Here is a 22822-nt window from a genome sequence, read left to right on the forward strand (position 1 = left end):
CTTTGCCAAGAACAAATCATGCCAGACCAACCTAATTTCTTTCTTTCACAGTGTCACTGACTTAGTGAATAGAAGGAAGCAGTAGATGATGTCTTGATTTTTAGAAAGGCCTTTGACACAGTCTCACATGACATTCTCAAAGCAAACTACGGAAATGTAGTCTAGATGAAATTACTATAATGTGGGTACACAACAGGTTGAAAGACAGTACTCAAAGAGTAGTGCTCATTGGTTCTCTGTCAAACTGGGAGTCTGTATCTAGTGGGGTTCCACAGTCGTGGATCCAGTACTAGTCAATATATTCATTAATTACTTGGATAATGGAGTGGAGAGTATGCATAGAAAATTTGCAGATGATACCAAGATGGGAGAAGTTACAAGGACTTTGGAGGACTGGGTTAGAATTCAAAATGACCTGGATGAATTGGAGAATTGGTCTGAAATCAACAAGATGATGTTAAATAAAGAAAAGTGCAAAGCACTTAAGAAGGAAAAATCAAATGCACAGCTACAAAATGGGGAATAGTTGGCTTGGTGGTATTACTGCTGAAAAGGATCTGGAGTTTTTAGTGGATCACAAATTGAATGAGTCACAATGTGATGTATTGTGAAAATGGATAATACCATTCTGGGTTGTATGTAAGACAAGGGAGGTAATTGTAATATCCAGCAGTAGTGAGACCTTAGCTGGAGCACAGTGTACAGTTCTGGGCCCCACACTGTAGGAAAGATGTGGACAAACTGAAAGGAGTCCAGAGAAGAGCAACAAAAATGATCAAAGGTTTAGAAAATCTGACCTCTGAGGAAAGGTTTTTAAAAAACAAACAAACAAACTGGGCATGTTTAGTCTTCAGACTTAAGTCTAAGATGACCAGAGAGGGAGTCTTCATTGTCCTCTTAATAACAGCCCTTAACATAGTTGATCAATGGTTCTCCATGTCCACTGAAAGTAGGATAAGAAGTAATGGATTTAATCTGATGCCAGGAAAATTCAGGTTAGATTACAGGAAGAATGTTTTGACTATAAGGGTAGTTAAGCTTTTGAATGGGTTTCAAAGAGAGGTTGTGGAATCCCCATCACTGGAGGTTTTTAAGAACAGGTTGGACATATACCTGTAGGTTTACTACTTCCTGCCTCAGTGTAGGGGCTGGACTTGATTTTTTTATTTTTTTTCTCCTCCAGGTCCCTTTTAGTACTACATTTTTATAATTCTTTGATTTTTATAAGGGACTGCTTGCTCCAGTGTAAATGAAACAGTCATTATGAGGTGTGTGTGTGTGTGTATATATGTATGTGATAACAGACTATTTGGAACTACAAGAAACTTTCATGTAGTTTCTGTTTAAATGTGAATTTTTAGACACTTGCTTATCTGTGCATTACCAGAATTTTAGGACGTTTTAGACTTCCGTTTAAACCATGCTTGTTACACTTGAGCAAAGTGTATGAGATCTTTGCCTAATTCTCCTATGAAATATCAAAACTATCTTCTCAAGCCATCTTACTTTGGAAAATATGCATAATCATATGTGACACATGCCCTTTGCTGGATCCTGCGTTAACTATGTAAGTAGCCCAGTTGGTGTGGTATGTAAATATTTTAATTGGAAACTAGAAGAGAAGTAGTGCTGCTAAGAAACATGATTATCATATAAAGATATATCATCGTCATATAAAGAGTATTTCCCTAACAGTTTTTTCACAATGACCATATACTGTTGAACTGCTATTCTAATATGGAACATCATTGCCACCTTAGCTCTTACAGATAAGCCAGTAGCTGGGCAAGAGCTTCTTTTCTTAGCAGTTTAAATGTATTCTTATGTGGATGATACTACAGGAACGTTTCTTCATAATACAGATTCTTCTGGTTCATTTATATCCTTTAGTTTCTCTGATTATATAAGGGAACTTGGCTTGAAGTAAACCTGAAATAGTCAGCAAGCTGTGGTGTTTTTAACAATTCACCTTTAAAAATACATATTTGTACGTTCGTCAGAATGAATGTGCAAAGGATGGGGAAATAATAATCCAATTTTTTTTTAACTGAAACAACCAAATCGCCTTTCCATCATAGATTCAAAACACTGACTAAAATTAACTTTCTAATTAAGAAAAAAAAAACCCTCTTCTATTCCCACAAAATTATTTTTCTCTTTCTCATTCTCTCTCCTTCTGTGAGATTGCTCACAGAGAAAGGCACTACTCCATATGAATGAGGGTGGCAGAATTTGGCAGAATAAGTAATTCCCTTGTGCACACTACAGTCTGCCATGTTTGAAATAGAATGTTTCAGAAGAAGGGGAGGAGCATACATTGTGGATGTCTGGTGTCTGAGGGTTTAAATTGGTGATTCTGATCAGTTCCATTGGATGTTATTACAGCTCTCTTATAACTGAGGATTTTTGAAACAACATCTTTCATCATGAGTCTTAAACCTGCCACTGAAATGCAGTGAACCTAAGTACATAGTCTGCGACCTGAACTCTCTATGATTTCACAGTGTGTGCAAAGAACATACAGCAATGGGAACAAACATATCTTTCCAAGTCCTTAATGCTTCTTCCTTTTAAATAACTATGTGAACCTTGACTGGTACCTGGCAGATAGAACCTCCTGCTGCTTCTGGATTTCAGAGGGAAACAGCAGCCTGAGCTTCTAGCTGCCAGCAATCCTCAAGATAGTCTACATGAACAGCAGGAGATCCTTGAGTGTAATGTTAACAGGCCTAATAGGAAGCATTCCTAGGGGATGGGAGATACATAAACAGAGAGCAGGGGGGAAAAATGGGACTCTGAAGCCTTGAAGAAGGGCTTGCTCCCTAACTGGCTCAGAGAAACCACTTCTCATGTAGAGAAATGATGGCTGGAAAAAAGCTGAAAGAACTTTCACTTGACAGAATCCTGGACTTTTCTTTTATGAACACATGATTCCTCAGGCTCCTTGACCTGAAAACCTATGGTGTTAATTTATTTCTTAGGGTGAACAGCTGCCTCATCAAAAGGTCTCTTAGAAAGTGACGCCTTAACAAACACGTCCCTGTCTATCCTTCATCTATTCTGGTTTTTACAAGTCTTTCCTTTCATTGCTAAAACCCCCAAAATGTGGAGAGTTTTTTCCCCCTATTTTTAAGGGGTAAAGAGAGTAATAGATGTAAATGTTGTTCATAATCTGTCTAATTGGAAAGTTTCTATTTCTTCCATTCTATGAATTTATTTCTGCAGTAAGAACAAAACAGAAGCCATTTACTGAATTTAATAAATAAAGCTGAGAGTATCGGAGTCCTTGAGAACAAAATCAGTATGGACAATAAAGGCATTTCTTTGTACCCCCATTTGAGTGCATTGTTTGATAATGGTTGGATAGTTACAGGACGTCACCTCTAAAAACATCATACAAAGCTTTGTCTAGGGAGAAACATTGTCTCTGGGTATAATGGGACTGCTGTGTAACCGCTATCTATAGAATCCTATATGCTCTCTCCCGCACACCCTCCCCCACAACTGCTCACAGTTGCCTTCCTGGAAAATGTATTACCAACAGTTGTTAAATTTTTTCCTAGATCCTTAATTCTTTTCCAAGACTATACTTATTTTATTTTTCTGACTACATAATTTTATATGGAAATATCTGTACAAAAGCAATTTGCCATGGTTCAGGGAACTGGACTATTATGGATATTTGTCTTTGTAATGTGATTACAGAACCACTTACTTGGTCTTAATAACATTTGCCTATTATCACGTATTAGATGCATGAAAGGAAAACAATGCAATTTTAAGCACAGAGAATGATGCTGAAATATGCTCATGAATCTCCTCTGGTTTATGAGCCATGGGCAAGAAGTAGGTACGTTGCCAGAAATTACTGATTATATTTTGTGTCCATTTCAAGAATTCTAAATTTTAGAATTAAATCAAACTGTGTTACTAATGTTATATCAGGTAAAATGAGCTTACATTTTCTATGTCTTTTTGTATGTTTCCCCAGTAAACTACAATATATGCATTTTTTTTATCAGACTATTGGTTGATTTGGGGCCTTCATTTCTAGTACTCTGCTTTTGTTTGGCTGCAGTAATGTCATTTATGTCAAAACTATCCCAGGGGACTGGATGGTTAAGGAGACTGGACTATGGGTCTTTTCAGTTCTAAGGCTCTGATCTTACAATGAGATCCATGTGAGTGGATTCCTGTGCTCATGTGGAATCTCACCCACTGAAGTCATTGAAGTGGATTTTACTGCAGGTTGGGGACCATAGTTATTAATCTGAATCCATTCCCAGTTGTTCTGGACTTGTTACCTTAAAATGCCTGATCTGTGTAAAATGAGTTTATAGTTTTAGTCTAATTTCTAATGTACTAAACCATTGGCAGATTTATTGTAAGTCTCAGTCGAAAGGCCATGAATTGATTTGATTTACAGAGGGCACTGCCATCAGACCTTGAAAGATAGACAAATATATTATACATACAAGAAGATATAAATCCATTATTATTGAAAGATGACTTTGTTAAGAAAAAAGTTGCAGTCAAATATTCCTTCTGCTCACAGCAGCCTAGAAAGGGCAGAAACTTTAGATACAAGAATTGCCTTTTCTCTCCTAGTTACCTTCTGATCACCCCTGTCATTTTTAAAGGATCTCATTGTAACAGGTTGCCCCCGACAGGGACCTGATGTGCTGGGATACCACTGAGCCCGCCCGTTCCGCCAGGCTGGGCCCCCTTCTAGGGCGCAAACCCCTGTGCTCCCTAGAATGGAATCTGTCCCCTGTCAGCTGTGGGCTCACAACTAACAGCCAGAACAGACCCTTCACTGGTAAGCTTTGTACCCTCCTCTCTCCTTGAATTGGGTTTGCCTCCAGTTAGAGTCCATGGAATCTGCACCCACCGCAGCAGTCTCTAGGATTCCAACACTGTTTTCCTTTGGGCTTTCTGCTAGGACACATTTTTCTATGCATTTTAGAGTGAGTTCTGTTCTTTGCTTAACTGCCACTTCCTGGCAGCAAGCAACCTGGACAGACTCCCTACCATCATGCAAAACATTCCCATCCCCTGAGGGGATAGCCACCGGACTGGAACTGGTTTTACCCGCTCCCATTCCTTTGTAGCAAACTGCTTTGCAGGGCTGCAGAGGAATTAGAGAAACTCTCCCATTTCCTCAGCAGTTTCTGTAGCTTGGTTCTTTCCCTCTGGGGCTTCAGCACAAGATTCTTTCTCGCTGCTGACAGAGCTCTGGACAGCCTGAGCCACATTAAAAAAATCGTTACCCAAAAGAACTATTGTAGGATTCTGAGGAACCAGAGCAACAGGCAGTTCAGCTTGCAGAGACCCAGTTTCCATGTGCACGTTAGCCAAAGGCACAAGAATTTTGTGACCTCCTACTAACAAAAGCTCTGCCAGCTGTCCTGGCAGAATGTCTTTCTCCTGAACCAGGTCTCTCCTGACCACAGAAATTTCTGCACCAGTATTTCTCCAGTCAGGGAATTCTCTAAAGGCTGTCAGGTGCTTACTGCGTGGCAGTGCAGTGTCAATCTTTAAAAACCCTGTCTGATAAATGGCAATTGCCTGATGTGCCTCTGTGCTCTGGAAAAATGACAAGGAGTCCTGTGGCACCTTAAAGACTAAGGGATTTATTTGTGCAGAAGCTTTCGTGGGTAAAAACCCCACTTATTCAGATGCATGGAGTGAAAATTACAGATACAGGCATAAATATATATTGGCACATGAAGAAAAGAGAGCTTCCATACAAGTGGAGAACCAAGGTTGAAGGCCAGTTTAGTCAGGGTGGATGTAGTCCAAATAAATCTGTTAGTCTTTTAAGGTGCCACCAGACTCCTCATTGTTTTTGTGGCTACAGATTAACACGGCTACCCCTCTGATATGCTGTGCTCTGGGTAGCAGGATTTCCATGAGTTACCTGCTGCTTGTTTCCACTAAGTACAGGGTATTTATTCCTCAGGTGCTCAGTGGAATTACAATGATTCTGGGCTCTTCTGGTTTTACAGGAGATTTGGGACAAGGACTGGAGGAGTGAACTTGGGGAGGTGAGTGTCCAGCCTCCCATCCACCCTCCTTCATCCCAGGCGTAAATGAGGACCTTGCTTCCCACCAAACTTTAACCCCTCTGCCTGTGATTTATTCCTAATGGGTGCTTGGGATTGTTAAAATTTATCTGCAAAAGTTGCAAGTTCTTCGACCTCCTCTACCTTTTTATCCCATAAACAAAATTTTACATCATCATTAGACATAGTCAGGAACTGTTCTTGAGCAACCAAATCACACATTGCTTTAAAGCTTATAATACCTTTTTCCGTTACCCACTTATCCAGTACATCTCTCATTTGGTTCATATAAGTCACATTACTTAATCCAGCCCCTCTCTTACCGCATCTAAATTTTACTCTGTAAATTTCAGGTGTAAACTGAAACTGTTTCAAAACCAATTCCTTAAATTTACTATAGCTTGAAGCATCACTAATTGGCATCTTATTGAATATGTCCAGAGCTCTCCCATTACATTTTACAACCAAAGTCGTCATCTTTTGATCCTCAGGAATTGCATGGAGCATGCACAGCCTCTCAAAGGTGATGATGAAGTATTCAGCAATGTCCCCAGATTTGCTGTATGCTGGACACAAGCGCTTCCACTTGTGAATTTTTGGAGAGGTGGAGCTGTAGCCCTGAGGATTAATCTGTTGGTCTGTATAAAATGTCTTTTTGATAAAAGTGTGTAGGCTGCATAGATTAATAGAATTTGCAATAGCTGTAAACGCAAGATACCTAGAAGCTTCTAAACCAGACATCCTGGCCTATTTCCTCTGTGATGCTGAAAGCAACCTTTAAGACCCTTACTCAGAAAAGTGATAATAGGAAACAAACCTACGCAAATTGTCTAGGGACTTTCTGAATATCTGCTAACCTTTCACCTAGTTAGGTGCAAAAGTAGGGTATTTCTGCCCACAAAATACAACAAGTCTACCACAAGATACGTAGATAGTTGTCATTAGCACGCACACAAAAGGTCAGCCAATGAAAACAGGTACCCTCACCTTTCCATGGGGGAAAGACAAATTTGGGCATAGGAAGGATTTCTCCCTATAAAAGGTGTGATAATCCACCATTAGGGCAGGCGATACACCCATCCTTCTATTCTCATCGCCTCACCCTGCCTACACCTACGAAAGCTGTCAACTAATGATAAGTCGTAGTGTTCCGTCCTTTCACAGCTGTAAGTATGAAATAATTCTTAATTTCTACTTCACCTCTAAAGCATCTATGCTAAGAAGGGTTTAATTCATAACCAGTTTCTTTATAACTATACTTCCTCTAGCAGAGGTGTGAAATTCACTCTAGTACTATTTGCTGCAAAGTGCATTAGATATCATATCATATCATATCATATCTCTTAAAGAACTGTGATATTTTGTAACTTTGTAATCAAACTGCTTTTAACATTTTACATTTACTTCTTGTTTTATTGGTTTTAAATAAAAGGTCTTGTTTGACTAAACTTTGTCTCAGTGTAAATTCCTGTTATACCCCATCTCCTTGTATTAAATTCTGTGAAGCCTGATTCAAGACGAACTTTTATCTTCTGATCACACATATTGGCGAGCCATACCCATATTATTAATATCTATCAATAATTACTAACATTCTTAATTAATTAGGAAATTAATTATTACATACAACCAAATTAAGTGGATAAATTCCACTGTCCCTACTAACCCTCCCCAAATCAGGCAACAGACTGGCGAGCCAGCCAGGAGGAGATTTAAGGAGTGTGTGACAGGAATTTCAGGTATTCCAGACATTTCTGGACCCTTTAAGAGACTTTTTCTTTGAAACGTAAGTAAATAGTTAATTTCAGTAAAACTCTGAAATCTTTCTCTTAAACCAGAGTCAGAATCAACTGTGGTTATTGCTGCTGGCAGCACGCCCAGTATTTCCGTTTTGTATTGTGGTTATACATCCGAAAGGTTTTTACTTTCACTTTTGCCTAAAAGGTTTTAACTGTATTAGCTAACTGAATATTAAAGTAATAAAGTTTAAAAGTGATATATGTGCACAGAAAGGGGTTTTTATATGTTGAAGAAGTTAATGAATGGTACCGAATAAAATAATTCGCAGCCGCACCTGGATCCGGTGACCCACACTAGTGGTGGCGGGGAGTTAATAAAGCAAGGTATTCATAGCCGCCAGAAAGGCCGCAATCAGTCAGAACTTGAATAGTTCAAAGATACCTTATCTTAGTCCCATTAACTCTTCCGGACTGCACCTCTGATCCGTCTGCCTCAGTATTCCCCGATATTTGGCAGGTCCCGACAGAGGGGAAAGACCTCTCGATCTGCTATAAGCCATCGAGAGAAGAGAGAAGAGAATATCCCCACTCTCTCTATTTACTTGGGACTTTTATTATATAGTGCTTAAACCGGTGGTTAAGGGGTATTATCCTGTTGTTTTCTGTAAAAGGGACGCCTTTTTGTGTATCAGAAGTAAATCAACAGAGGTTTGATTCTAGTGAATATACTAGACTATACTAGATTCTAGTGAATATACTAGGAAAAGAAAGAGATGAATTCTCTATTTCGTAGTAAGAGTGTTAAAAGTGAAGATAGAACTGGAGTGGAGTGTGTTGGAATTTCTAGCAGTTTAGCTTTGGAAAACTTTGCTAGGAAATACATTCAGGAACATGGTGGAGGTTTGGAGCAGCTGAGAAATAGTGGAATGATTTCTGAGCAGAGAAACCCATGGGGTTTTGTGAGTAATGTATTTGAGGATGAAACAGAGCAGAAAAAGAAAAAACCTAAGGTGGTGAAGGGAATAGCTGTTGAATGCTTGCTTGTAGCTTGTAGTTCATTGGGAAAGAAATTGGATAAAAAGATGGAGTTACTCAGGGAAATTCAGCAGATGCTGATAGCCTATAGAGTTGACCGTGGTCGGCTGTTGGAAAAGATTAAAGAACTAGAAAAGGGAGAAAATAGAGCAGAGGAGGTTGAAGAATTGATTCCCATCCCTATTGGTATGGTGGATCCGAGAGAGGTAGAAAATCCTATTGGACCAGTGACTAGAAGTAAAACAAGAGAATTAGCTCAAGCAGACACAGTACCTTCAGAAGCGAATTTGCAAGTTGAATCTGTGGAGTCAGAGGAAATTGGCAGTGCAGCAGTCACTGACAGTCTGCTGGTAGAGGACGGAAGTTCTGAAGTGACAGTTCAGGAGGCGGAGACAAGTGTCACAGTCAGTGAAGTAGTTAGTGACACAAACAGAGAAGCAGAGAAAGAGGAAAAGATCTCTACTTCTGTAGAGACAGCTTCTGTGAGTGTACCTTTAGAATCGGTCATTGTTCAAGGGTTAGAAGAGGCCGTATCACAGGTAACACAGGTAGCTAATGCATGTGATGTAGTGATCTCTAAGTTACAAAGAGAGCTACAACAACAAGCAGGGAATAGAATTCCTGCTCCTCCACCCAATGTTACATTAGCACCATATAGAGTAGAAAATCCAGTCCCTTTGGGTGGACATTTATTGGCATTTGGGCAATCAACATTGCCTAGACCCCAGGAATTTCGTGGGTCCTTTACACCCCCGTGGTATATGCTGGTATCACCTAGTGTATCGATAGAACGCCCTACCACACCAGACTTTAGTGGACTAAGGGATGTCCTGCGTCAGTGTGGAGACACTTTGAATGTAAGCCATAGACATTTCATGGAAAATTATCCTAGATACCCAGGATTATCTCCAGTGGAAAGTTTTGATGGTTCAGACGAGGAAAATGTGAATCCAGGTAGAAGGAGGCAAGGAATAGAAATTGTAGATTTAAGCTCAGATGAAAGTTCAGATGAAAGCTCAGATTCAGATCCAGAAGAAGGAACTGCAGGTTCCAATTCTGATTGTCCTGTAGCAGTTGTTACAGATATTAAAACCTTAGACCTGGTAGCTAAGCAAGTAGGAATGATGGAGGATTCTTCAGTTGCTATGCATGCACAACGTGTGCAGGAGACAGCAAAAGTGTTTGGCTTACCAAGGGAGGATTGGATTAAAATCTTACAACTCACAGTGAATCGAGCATTGTGGAGTACTTTGCCACTTAAGTTTAGGGTAGGAGAGAAAACTTTTCAAGAGACAGTAGCCCTATTGGAACATAATCAGCACCCAGGGCAAGCTGGAGTAGCAATTCTGTCTAATTTAAAGCAGAAACCTAATGAAACTCCACATCAGTTTCATTTGCGGTTAAGTGCAGCTTGGCGGAGTCATATCAAAGAAGAAACAGATGAACTGCCATATATCAGTCTGCTTGTTAATAATTCTCTTCCTCAGTTAAGAGAAATGGTTAATATGCATATTACTGATGATATTTCTTTAAAAAGAACATTAGCCTTGTTGGCTAAAGCACATGCACAGGGAGGCTCTAAATTAGGTCGGCATGGAGCCCCGGTTGCAGTACTTCAGGAACCACAAACTAATCCTACGGTGAGGATTGAGGGACCTCAACCTCAGCCAGGATTAGGACGAGGAGTTCCTAAATTTCCTAAGTATCAACGTTGGCAAAATGACCCTAACCCACGTAATAACCCTGGACCTTCGAGTGGCCAGGCCCCTCGACAGGGTTATGCGTTTGGATCCTATGCAGGAGCCCGGGATCGTGTTCCTTTCTTTTCAGATGCTGCACAGAACAGTTCACGTCTGCAGAGACCCAAATCACCGCCTTTGCACAAAACTGAGGACTCAGTTGTGAAAATGTTTAAAACAGTGCAACAGACGCTTGAAGCTCAACGACGGGCTATCCGAGAACTTCATGCCCGTGTGAATGAGCTGATGATGATGGAAGGCCAAGGCTCAGCAACCTTGAACCGTCCAGTGGCCTCCGTCGATCCATCCCCTTTTTCCCAGTGGACAGCCACTCCTCCAGAATTGGCTGCCTCTGAGGAGATAGAGGAGGAACCCCTTGATTATCTAACAGCATATGCTGCATGACTACAAACAACCCCAAGTGTAGTCATAACCCCTTTAGGCAGAGATACAAGTGGAAGACCCACAATATCTGCAGTGATAGAGGGACTAGACAGGAATCTCATCATAGATACTGGAGCAGCAATCAGTATTCTCCATGTCGAGGATCCTAGATCCTCTCCTCTATCATCAGGATGTACCAAGACACTTGCAACCTTTGCAAGTAATCAGGTTACTACCACACTTTCTACACCCCTTGAAGTACAGATAGGTCACCTAAGAAAGAATCATACTTTTGCATTAATGAAGTTAGCAGACCCAAAGAATTCCTTATTGGGAACTGATTTCTTATACAAACAGGGATGTGTTCTTGATTTGTGTAACCAATTATTGTGTCTTTCAGTAGAACAGGAAAAGGATGACTCTCCAGTAGTCATACCTGAGTGTGGCATGGTATCTCCAGTGGAGGACTTTGAACCTGAAGGGTATGATTTGGACGAAATAGTGGCTAAACATGCAGACCAACCTGAGTTACAGGCATTACTGTACAAACATGCAGATGCCTTTGCTAAACACAAACATGACTGTGGATGCATGGCCGTCACTATTGTTGTGGAAGGAGGAGAAATTTCAGCCCAAAAACAGTATCCTTACCCAGAACAAGCAAATCCATACATAGAAAAGACTATTAAGTCTTTGTTGACACAGGGAGTACTACGAAAATGTACTTCCACTGCAAATTCACCTATTTGGCCTGTTAAGAAACCGGATGGTTCGTGGCGTCTCACAATAGACTACAGACGCCTAAACCAGGTCACACCAACTAAATTGGTACAACCCAATATACCAGATCTAAAAGATATGCAAAAATTAGATAAGGATATAATAAAAGTAATTCTAGAGCTTTCCAAAATAGACAAAGAGGGATCACTAACAATAGACCCTTTGTATCTACGACATGAACAGCAGTTACAAGTCGTAGATGGAGTTCTCATGTATACAGGAGGTCCTTTCCCTGTGTGGGTAGTTCCAGCTCACCTACGGAGGGAAATGATGTACATGGTCCATGACACTCCTACAGGAGGACATCAGGGAGTGGACAAAACTCTCCAGCGTCTTGCATCTGTAGGGTGGTGGCCACTTCTTAGGATGGATGTGCAACAATATTGTGAAAATTGTCTGGCATGTGCCCAAGCTAATCCTACTCCATCCAAAAGAAATGCGCCACTAAGATCCCAGGTGTATGAAGGTCCGTGGATGGCTTTGCAGATTGACTTTGTAGGTCCGTTGCCAAGGACCCAAAGAGGTAACCAATATTTATTGGTGATTATCGATCCTTTCTCAAAGTGGATAGAGGCATTTCCTCTTAAAGCCAATACTGCAAAAGCCACTGCCAAGGTCTTGGTAGAACAAGTCTTCTCTCGCTGGGGGATCCCTGCAAAGGTAGAATCAGACCAGGGATCACATTTTACAGGACAGTTCTTTAGGGATTGTCTTAAATTGATGGGAGTCCCGCAGAGACTACACATCCCATACAGACCACAGTCATCTGGGATGGTGGAACGAACCAATCGGACTATAAAAGTGATGTTGAGGAAACTGGTTGATGCCAATGGACGTAACTGGGACACCCTCATGCCTTTAATTTTAATGGCATTGAGGGCGACACCGGCTGCATCTACTGATAAAACACCTTTTGAAGTGATGACAGGCCGAACAATGAGATTACCAGAACATTTAATTTGGCAAGCTAGTGGCACTCAATTAGAGGGAATAAAAATGGATACCTACCTGCAAAATCTGCAAAAACATTTAAATCACATTCACTTGCAGGTATCTGCTAAATTGGGAAAATCCAGACGTAAGGCAAAGGCTTACTTTGACAAAAACCAGAGAGAGAATACTTGGGAGGTAGGAGATCAAGTAATGTTATTGTCATATAAGTCACCAGAACATGGGTTGTGTAATCGATGGATTGGACCTTTCCAAATCATTGATAAACTCAGTTCAGCAGTATATAAGATCAGAGTAACAGGAGGAAAGCATAATAGAGACAAGATTTATCATGCTAACCAGTTAAAGTTGTATCGATCGTCCAGGTCGCAGGAGCAACTTCCTCCTCAGGACTTAAGTGATCAGACGAAATCGCAACAATTGGAGCCCAGCAGTTTGCAACCATGAAATTGACATTGACATTTTTGACTTATTACACCCTTATTGTTGCTCTAAGGGTAGGACTATGCCAAAATCTTAAGTCTGAAACCGAACTATTGCAACCCCAGGAAACCAGACGACCGGATCGTACTCAGTTGTCTGAGCCCAAGCAACAGAACATACCAACAAAAAAGGAACGGACTATTATACTTAATCCAGAACTGGTCAACAACCCGATTCAACAGGTTAAGGGAATTCGGGGGGAGGATGTTACTTTTGAATATCAATTAGTAGAAGTAACTGCACTACCCTCTAGTGGTTGGAAAAGATGTGTTAATTGCTTTTAAAGTTAATTGCTTTAAACAATGATCAGAAAAGAGATCAGCATTTGGGGAAAGAAATTATATGTTCTGCATATGGGGAATATGTTGTAAGCACAATTACTAATGCATTACGATCCTTAAAATTAGGAGAAGTCCCTGACTTAATTAAGGATGAACAACTAATGAGTTGGTATTGTCCTAAATGTTTTCAGAAGCTGGAAAAGGAAAGATCCACTTGTTTGGATGCATGCCAGCATTTGTCAGTGGGTGCTATGAGAGAGATAGGATCTGTGACACCTCACCCCAACCGAGACAGTTGTTCTCTTACAAAAGATTGTATAATGGCACGGTCTTTGTATGTTTCATTCACAGTCTCGTTACCAGTGTTTGACCCAGACAGAGATGTGTACAGGCAATTGGCTGCTATCCATTCTATAGGTCACCTTGAAGATGACATCTACAGGGAACGCGTTAATGCACCTCCCCTGGTAGTCTATCACACTCCAACTCAGACTTGGAAGGTACCACAGATGGCCTGTTGTTCTGAAAAGGGACCCCAGTATATCTGTAGGTGTAATGTGTTTGAAACAGACACTGTTTTGTGTGGACTGCAGGGAGAGAAAGCACAGAATTCATCATCGTCATGCCTGGTGAGGCTGACCACATGGAAGACCCCGATGGAGAGGGTGACCTATGCTGGAAGGAACCAATTTTGCGTGGTTACCAACCAAAAGAGGTACCAGTATGGTCCCTTGGAGTGTCCTGTCACAGAGCCAAATTTCTGTTTTACCCCAAAGCAGCCCACGGTAATAGGAAATCAAGTTATTTCCCCTATTCCTATTTTTGAGAACATTACCATTATTCAGTCTAACCCTGATTACCGGAATTTAACTATTCAAAGCACACCTACTTTTCTGGCTTGTATTCCACCATTAGGGTTGCAACTGAAATCCTTAATGACTCGTAAAGAGACTCACCTCATTCAAATTACTAACAATATGGATGAAGCCCAACAAGTTATTACCCAATTAATGAATGAAGGGAATGAGCCTGCAACAACTTCTAAAGAAAAATTCGGATTAGAAGTATGGATAATTATCCAAGGAATGGGAATTGTGATTAATTTCCTTATATTAGGTTATATGCTGTATAAACGCAACAAACCCAAGCCAAAAACTAGGCAGAGACCTAGACAGACACCCAGACAATCACCTAAACAAATGCACAGACGAGCACCATCTGGGGATAAAGATGAATATATATACATGGTTCCCATTCCTGATACATACCAAAATTTGCCCAGATATGAAACTAAAAAGGGCCCCACAGATATTAAGTCCTAGGTGACGGGGTTTCTTTATGTAAACCACCCCGTCAAAGGGGGGCGTGTAGCCCTGAGGATTAATCTGTTGGTCTGTATAAAATGTCTTTTTGATAAAAGTGTGTAGGCTGCATAGATTAATAGAATTTGCAATAGCTGTAAACGCAAGATACCTAGAAGCTTCTAAACCAGACATCCTGGCCTATTTCCTCTGTGATGCTGAAAGCAACCTTTAAGACCCTTACTCAGAAAAGTGATAATAGGAAACAAACCTACGCAAATTGTCTAGGGACTTTCTGAATATCTGCTAACCTTTCACCTAGTTAGGTGCAAAAGTAGGGTATTTCTGCCCACAAAATACAACAAGTCTACCACAAGATACGTAGATAGTTGTCATTAGCACGCACACAAAAGGTCAGCCAATGAAAACAGGTACCCTCACCTTTCCATGGGGAAAGACAAATTTGGGCATAGGAAGGATTTCTCCCTATAAAAGGTGTGATAATCCACCATTAGGGCAGGCGATACACCCATCCTTCTATTCTCATCGCCTCACCCTGCCTACACCTACGAAAGCTGTCAACTAATGATAAGTCGTAGTGTTCTGTCCTTTCACAGCTGTAAGTATGAAATAATTCTTAATTTCTACTTCACCTCTAAAGCATCTATGCTAAGAAGGGTTTAATTCATAACCAGTTTCTTTATAACTATACTTCCTCTAGCAGAGGTGTGAAATTCACTCTAGTACTATTTGCTGCAAAGTGCATTAGATATCATATCATATCATATCTCTTAAAGAACTGTGATATTTTGTAACTTTGTAATCAAACTGCTTTTAACATTTTACATTTACTTCTTGTTTTATTGGTTTTAAATAAAAGGTCTTGTTTGACTAAACTTTGTCTCAGTGTAAATTCCTGTTATACCCCATCTCCTTGTATTAAATTCTGTGAAGCCTGATTCAAGACGAACTTTTATCTTCTGATCACACATATTGGCGAGCCATACCCATATTATTAATATCTATCAATAATTACTAACATTCTTAATTAATTAGGAAATTAATTATTACATACAACCAAATTAAGTGGATAAATTCCACTGTCCCTACTAACCCTCCCCAAATCAGGCAACAGAGCCTCCTGGGGGCGTTCTGTCTCCTCCACTCCATTACGGCCAGTTCATGCTTCATTTCTTTGTCTTTCAGTTCCAGGGCATTTTTCTGCCTGTCTGCTTCTATGGCTCTCTGGTGGGCTGCCTCTTGCTCATCAATTTCCATCTGTTTCAATTTTAACTGCCTCTTATGCATTTTTTCACTTTCTTCTACTTGCAATCTGTAGAGCTCCAACTTTCTGGTAGCTTCACTTTCACTCGTTTTTATGCTTTCCCTGTTCTTACTTCTCTTGCCCAAAATAAGCAAACAGAAAATAACAAACTAGTAACCACTTTGTCTGTTCTCTAGCCAGCACACTTAAAACTTACTTAAAATCACCACTAGTGTCTCATAGCAAGAAACTGTGCACATAATCCTGCTTGACTATGCCTCAGTGACAGGTTTTCCCCCCCTTTAAGGTGCCACCTGATGTACTGAGATACCACTGAGCCTGCCTGTTCCGCCAGCCTGGGCCCCTTTACACTGTCTTGCTGAGCTGGGCTCTTAAGCCTCCATTAGCACACGGACAGGCAGGCCACACCCAGCTGCAGAAAGACACAGAGACTGAGATCAGCTCTGGGAAGACTCCGCTTAAGGGACTTGCTCCAGCACCAAGTGCCCACCTCCCTTGGAGTGCAGACCCAAAGGTACATTTTCTTGCGCTGTATAGAAAAATCTGCATAGTGCAAGCTCATAAAAATTCACCCTCTCCCTCAATGTGAAGAGAGCGATGCACAGCTCCTTGGCCGCCCACCCCCAGATATGAATTGCCCAAACTGGGTTATGTTATAAACAAGAAATAAGTTTATTAACTACAAAAGACAGATTTTAAGTGATTATAAGGGATAAAGCAGATTACTAAGCAAATAAAGCAAAACATGCAAACTAAGCTTGATTCACTAAAAAAAAAACAGGTTACAAAATGTAATTTCTCACCCTAAATGTTGAATTAGGCAGGATGCAGAGTTTCTGTAGCTCAGAGTTCCAGTTATTTCTTCTTACAGAGTGGACCCCTGTCTCAATCTGGACTCATCCCTGCCTTTCCCTTCAGGTTAGTTCCTTTGTCCCTTCAGGTTCTTTCAGCAGTCCTCCTTCTTGGGTAGGCAATGGAGGAGAGTCGAGATCAGCCCCCTCCCCAGCCCTTTAAAAAAAGATTTACCTAAGGAAGGAATCCTTCGTTTGATCCCCACCCCCCTATAGAGGAAAAGTACCAGCAGTGTCCAAGGTGGTATTTTGTATCAAGTGATCTTATCACCTGACCTGGTAGTGTCACAGCTACATCTCTTAGGAAGGAGACAGATTAGAATCTTCACAGTCTTATTGGTTCTTCCTAATGGGTCATTCAGGGTGATTGCCTACTGTCTGGTAGGTGTTCCCCCCAAATACACACACAGTTGTAATTGTTACATAGTCAATATTCCTAACTCTAGATACAGAAATGATACATGTATACAAATTGGATAATCACATTCAGTAAATCATAACCTTTCCAATGATATCTTACATGAGCCATCTTGTAAAAAGTATATTTTAGTTATGTCATTCATATCACACATTCCATATTCTTCATAGAAATATGGTTAACGTCACACTCATCACAGCTGCCTAAAGGGATACATGACCAGAGATCATGAGTCTTTCTTCCAAAGGTGGTGGTGACTCCTGTGCTGTGTAGTTTACAGCAAGGCAGATCTGATCCAGCTAGTGAGCAGGGAAAACAGAAGTCCTAAGCGCATTCTGAAATCAAGTCTTCTTGCGCCACTGGACCAACCCAGCCCTATCCTTCCACTCCAGTGTTAAAATGCTTATCCTAGAAAATTAATTAAGAATCTAAGGCTGTGCTGTGTAGCATAATCAGCTGATAAGTGATATGAAACTATAGACCCCTTCAAAAGCCAGGAATTTAATGCATGTCCTTTTTTATTTTTGATTCAAAGGATGCTGTGACAATATGTACCCTGGGAATAGGAACCGCTTTTGGAGAGTCAATTCTGGATAACACCCCTCGCCATGCTACTATTGTTACCAGGGAATACAGTGAGCTCCTTCGAATTGAGCAGAAGGATTTCAAAGCACTTTGGGAGGTAAAGCCAAAAGAATTATTGAACAATTAATACAGTTAGAGAAAAGTGAAATGTATGTATATAATGACATTATGATTGTGTCTTAATGTGTTCAGTTTTAGCAGAGGAATATAATTTTTAAAAATTTTTTTTGGAGAATGAGTTAAATCCACTTGTCCCTTTTTTGATACTTCATCTTCTGCAAGATTACATATCCTTATTAATATTTCTTCAAAGACCATCCTGTTTTTTTATCTTGACAACTTTGCTTAATAAGTTATTCCACAATGTATTAGTCTCCATCAATAAATAATTTTCTGATATTTGTTTTAAAATGTACTTTAACTGTTGACTTCTCCCCTTAACTTATTTTATAAAATGAAACTAACTCAGATTAACATATTCATTTGTGCCCTCCATTTGCTGGTTTGACAGACTTCTATTTACATTTGACACCAGCTAGTTGAATCACATAGCAGACCCTGATCAAATTGCACTTGCATATTGTTCCTCATTCCTCCTTGTTAGTTATCACCAAATGGAGAGTTTTAGAGTTGGTAACTGACTGAAGAGCACTTAAAAATTCATTGGTATTATTTGGCATAGTGAATGCTTGCAAAGCCCTCCAATACTTCCCTCTTTAGTGAATGTATGGTTCTTGAATCTGCTTTCTACTGTTGTTTAATTGGGTGTCCCTGCCAAGCAAGTGTCATTTGTGTGCTTGCATGCTTAGTTGGCAGATTTTAATAATTCATGTCTGAATTTTTGCAAGATTTGAAAAATATTACTGGCAATTGGAAGATACCATTTAGATCTCGTCCACACTATGCAATCTAATCCATATGAATGGACCATTGGATCCATACAGAGCCCTATTGATTTAATTGGAATCTATACAAGTTAAGGGGTCCGCCTGCATCTAGCAGATTGTGGCCTAAAGTTGAGGTTCTGCCAGTAATAATTATGTTTAAACAATGATTACTGCTTGTAGCATTCTAGCTTAGTTTCCTTGGCCAATGTGGGCAAGGTTTGGGTTTTTTCTGCTCTCTCTGACCTGTATTAACCAAACAGTCCTATGCTCTAAGAAGCATTCTGGTAATATTTTTATAATAAAGTGTTCAGAAAATTTTCCTGGCAACATTGGTTAGAGAAACGTCACTAGTGTCAGTCAACTGTAAACTTAGTTGTTCCAAGCATGTTTTTTATAGTATAGCAGGGGCGGGCAAACTTTTTGGCCTGAGGGCCACATTGGGTTTCTGAAAATGTATGGAGGGCCAGTTAGGAGAGTCTGTGCCTCCCCAAACAGTCAGGCGTGGCCTTGCTACCAGGGGCAATGTTTTCCAGTAGGCACTTTAATGAGAGGGTACTTGCAACTCGTGTACTCTTGGGAGTGGTGGCACTTTCTTAGGTAATAATAATTGGAGATATACCAATCTCCTAGAACTGGAAGGGACCTTGCAAGGTCATAGAGTCCAGCCCCCTGCCTTCACTAGCAGGACCAATTTTTGCCCCAGATCCCTAAGTGGCCCCCTCAAGGATTGAACTCGCCCTATCCAACCCCTATCGCCCCGCCCCCTATCCAACCCCTCCTGCTTCTCGGCCCCTGACAGTCCTCTGGGACTTCTGTCCCATCCAACCCACCCTGTTCCCTGACCTCTGACAGCCCTCGGAACTCCTGCCCCTGACTGCTCCCCATCTCCCCATCCAACTTCTCCCCTTCCAGACTGCCCCCGCAGGACCTCTGCCCCATTCAACCTCCCTGTTCCCTGCCCCCTATCCACACCCCCGCCCCGACCACCACCCCGAACACCCCTTCCCTTATCCAACCCCCCCCCCGCTCCCTACCCCCTCACCACGCTGCCTGGAGCACCGGCGGCTGGCAGCGCTACAGCCGTGCCACCCAGAGCACCAGGACAGGCAGCTGTGCCACCCGGCTGGAGCCAGCCACACCACCGCGCAGCACAGAGCACCGGGTCAGGCCCTGGCTCTGCAGCTGCGCTTCCCCAGGAGCTCACAGCCCCGCCTCTCAGAGCATTGCACCAGAGGCGAGGCGAGCTGAGGCTACGGGGGAGGGGGAACAGCAGGGGAGGGAGCTGGGGAGTAGCCTCCCAGGGCAGGCACTCAGGGGCTGGGCAGGAGGGTCCCGCGGGCTGTAGTTTGCCCACCTCTGTACTGTAGCATGGGCAGGGCATCAGAGTGCCAAGGTACTGTTGAAACATGTCTGCCACTGAACACACGGATAGTGGCAGACCTTGCTTCACTGGCTGTGCTTCTGTGACTTACAGCAGAATTTGGTCCAATGTCTTTAGCTCAAACAGAGCTGTAGGAAAACACTCGAGCAAATATGTGAAGAATGCTGTTCCTGCAATGCTCTAGGCTCCATCTCACTTCAGATTTTACAGTGTTTAAGTGCCATGCTTAACTATGGCAGGCCTTGACTGTCTTGTAACTTGGTTTACAGATGGCAAAACTTGTAATGCAGATGGAGTCTTGGATGTTAGTGATGGAAGAGAACAAACCTGGGCTCAGGTTTTGTCAGTTAAAATGCTTTTAGTTCACCTTTCCCTAGATGTAGGACAAGAGGTGTCATCTGCGACATCCAAGGGATTTCCTTTCTAAAAAGAAAGTAATTGGATCTCATCTTTGATAAATGGAAAAAAAAACCAAAAAAAAGTTAGCATATGGTTTGCTTTTTTCGATTCTGAACGTTGCATGCTTTTAAAAATATTTTCCTCTGTCAGAAACACCGTAAAGATGTTCAAACGAGAATTACAAAGTACTTTTAAAATGTTTTTCCTTTGACTACTCTTACTTAAATGGTTGATACAATGTTGTTTATTTTTACAGAGCAACTTTTATCATGTTTAAATTATAACAACCCAATACAAAAATGGTAGCTGCCATCAAGAGAGCTGTCTTGGGAGCATTTAGCTGTCACTTTTCAGTGTATTTCTGACCTGTTAAAATTTTACACAAAGAATATTGTACATGCTGCAGGTGTCACTCGTAGACTGTAGGTTGACTGTGCTTTCTGTGCACTTTACAATCAAATTCTTTCTGAATCTTTGAAGTCTCTCTTGTGGGCAATATTCCTGAACATCCTATTCAACAAGAATGCTGAAGATGTTAGCACTAGTTGGTAGTTTACGATGTATTAGCAGGACTTGAAAGGGGTATTTGGTTTTTGCAAGGCTGCTTTTGTCTCTATGCAGTACATTAATTCCAAAGCCACAACATATGTGGCAGCTAAAAAATAGAAATTCTTTACAAAGAAAATATATTTTCATAATATGTGACTTTATGAAAATCTCTGAAAATAGTAATATTATACTTTCATTGTACCGTAAGTGCACATCTTTCTTTTTACAGTAACTTTTTGATGAGTTGTGGGAATTGTGGTGTTCAGGGATTGTTCTAAGATCAGGTCACCTTTGTTTAGCCAAAGCAGATTTTGGCAAACTTGTTCTGACACAGTGAACAAAGACCATGCCGTTCCATTACTTCTATATTTACATTTATTAAAATGCTCTACATAACTAAGAATGGGCCACAGATTAGTTTTCAGTGGTGTCCTGGGAAAGACAAGAGGACAACAATGTCAGCAACATTACAGCAAATATCTTCAGAAATTAATATTAAAATCCACTGCATACCATTTTCAGCCCTCTAGATAACTAGAGCTGAACTGCAGGGGTGGGATGGGAGAAGCTGTTTAGTTTCTTTAACAAATTCAGAAAGAATTTTAAAGTAAGGCTATCTTTATAAAGTCACACTGTGGTGCCAGTTTTGAATCAGTACTATTTTTGTACAATTTTCTCTGTATATTTGTTTAAATCAAATTGTAAATTGGTTCTATGCCTGTATAAAGTTACACCACTGTAAGAAACAATATTATTGATCTTCTATATTGCTTCATATCCCAGGACACACACAACCTGATAACAAAGTGTGAGGGTTTGCGCCCCTGGTAGCAGGGCAGCGTGGCTTAGCGGCCGGAGTCTATAGAATCTCGCCCCTGGTTGCAGGGCAGCGCGGCCTAGCGGCCAGAGTCTATAGAATCGCCCCTGGTTGCAGGGCAGCGCGGCCTAGCGGCCAGAGTCTATAGAATCGCCGCTGGTTGCAGGGCAGCACGGCCTAGCGGCCAGAGTCTCTCCCACTCTGCTGGGCCCCGGCCTGCGGCCCTAACAGCAACATAGGACCTTGCCACTGGCTCAGTGGGGGGTCCTACTGAAACAAGCTGAGGCTTACCGGGGGCAAGGTACCAGTCCGTCACCCCCCCGGGTTGCTTCGTACCGGCTTGAGAGTTGAGGTCTCCCACGAGTCCCTAGGTTCTCCGTGGGTCTCTGGGTCCATCGTCTCCTCGGGCTCCTCCTGTAGTAGGGCTTCCTGCCGGCCTGGAGAAGCTTCAGTTCCTGGCAACTTCCAGGGTGGTGGCTGGGCCTCCACAGGCACTTCCTGGTTAGGTCCTTCCCCTGCAGCCGCCGGCCCAGACTGAGCTGAGTTCCCTCCTTTTATACTCTCAGAGCACTTGGAGCATGCCCAGTACAGCTAGGGCAGGACTTCCGCCATCAGAGCTACTGGTTTGATGCTGCTGGGGCTAGTGCGGGGCGAGGCTGCCTTGTCACACATAGTTAATGTGTATTTGGCTTAATACAGAACCTGTGACTCTTATTTTAATTAATGTAGGACTTCATTGAGAATACTTGACCCTCTACCTGAAAAGTAATAGATTTACTTCTGTACAGATTTTTGGGGGGAGTCTTTTTTTCCTCCCTGAATTTTGTAGACTGTGTATATATGGAAATACAGTAGTTCTACCAGATATGTGTAGGAGGGAAGGCAGCTTGTG

At 41.5% G+C, this 22822-nt stretch overlaps 1 protein-coding gene across 1 annotated transcript in view; it reads left to right on the forward strand.

Annotated features, from left to right (window-relative positions):
* RAPGEF4 (Rap guanine nucleotide exchange factor 4) overlaps positions 1-22822 on the forward strand; it is a 231270-nt gene that overhangs the window by 31887 nt on the left and 176561 nt on the right. Inside the window, exon 4 of the mRNA XM_045032700.1 lies at positions 17848-17994. Within this exon, the coding sequence (XP_044888635.1) occupies positions 17848-17994 (147 nt within the window). The remainder of the gene's footprint in view (positions 1-17847; positions 17995-22822) is intronic.

The sequence above is a fragment of the Mauremys mutica genome, chromosome 10 (genome assembly GCF_020497125.1).
Source record: "Mauremys mutica isolate MM-2020 ecotype Southern chromosome 10, ASM2049712v1, whole genome shotgun sequence".
In the NCBI taxonomy this organism is placed as follows: Eukaryota; Metazoa; Chordata; order Testudines; family Geoemydidae; genus Mauremys; species Mauremys mutica.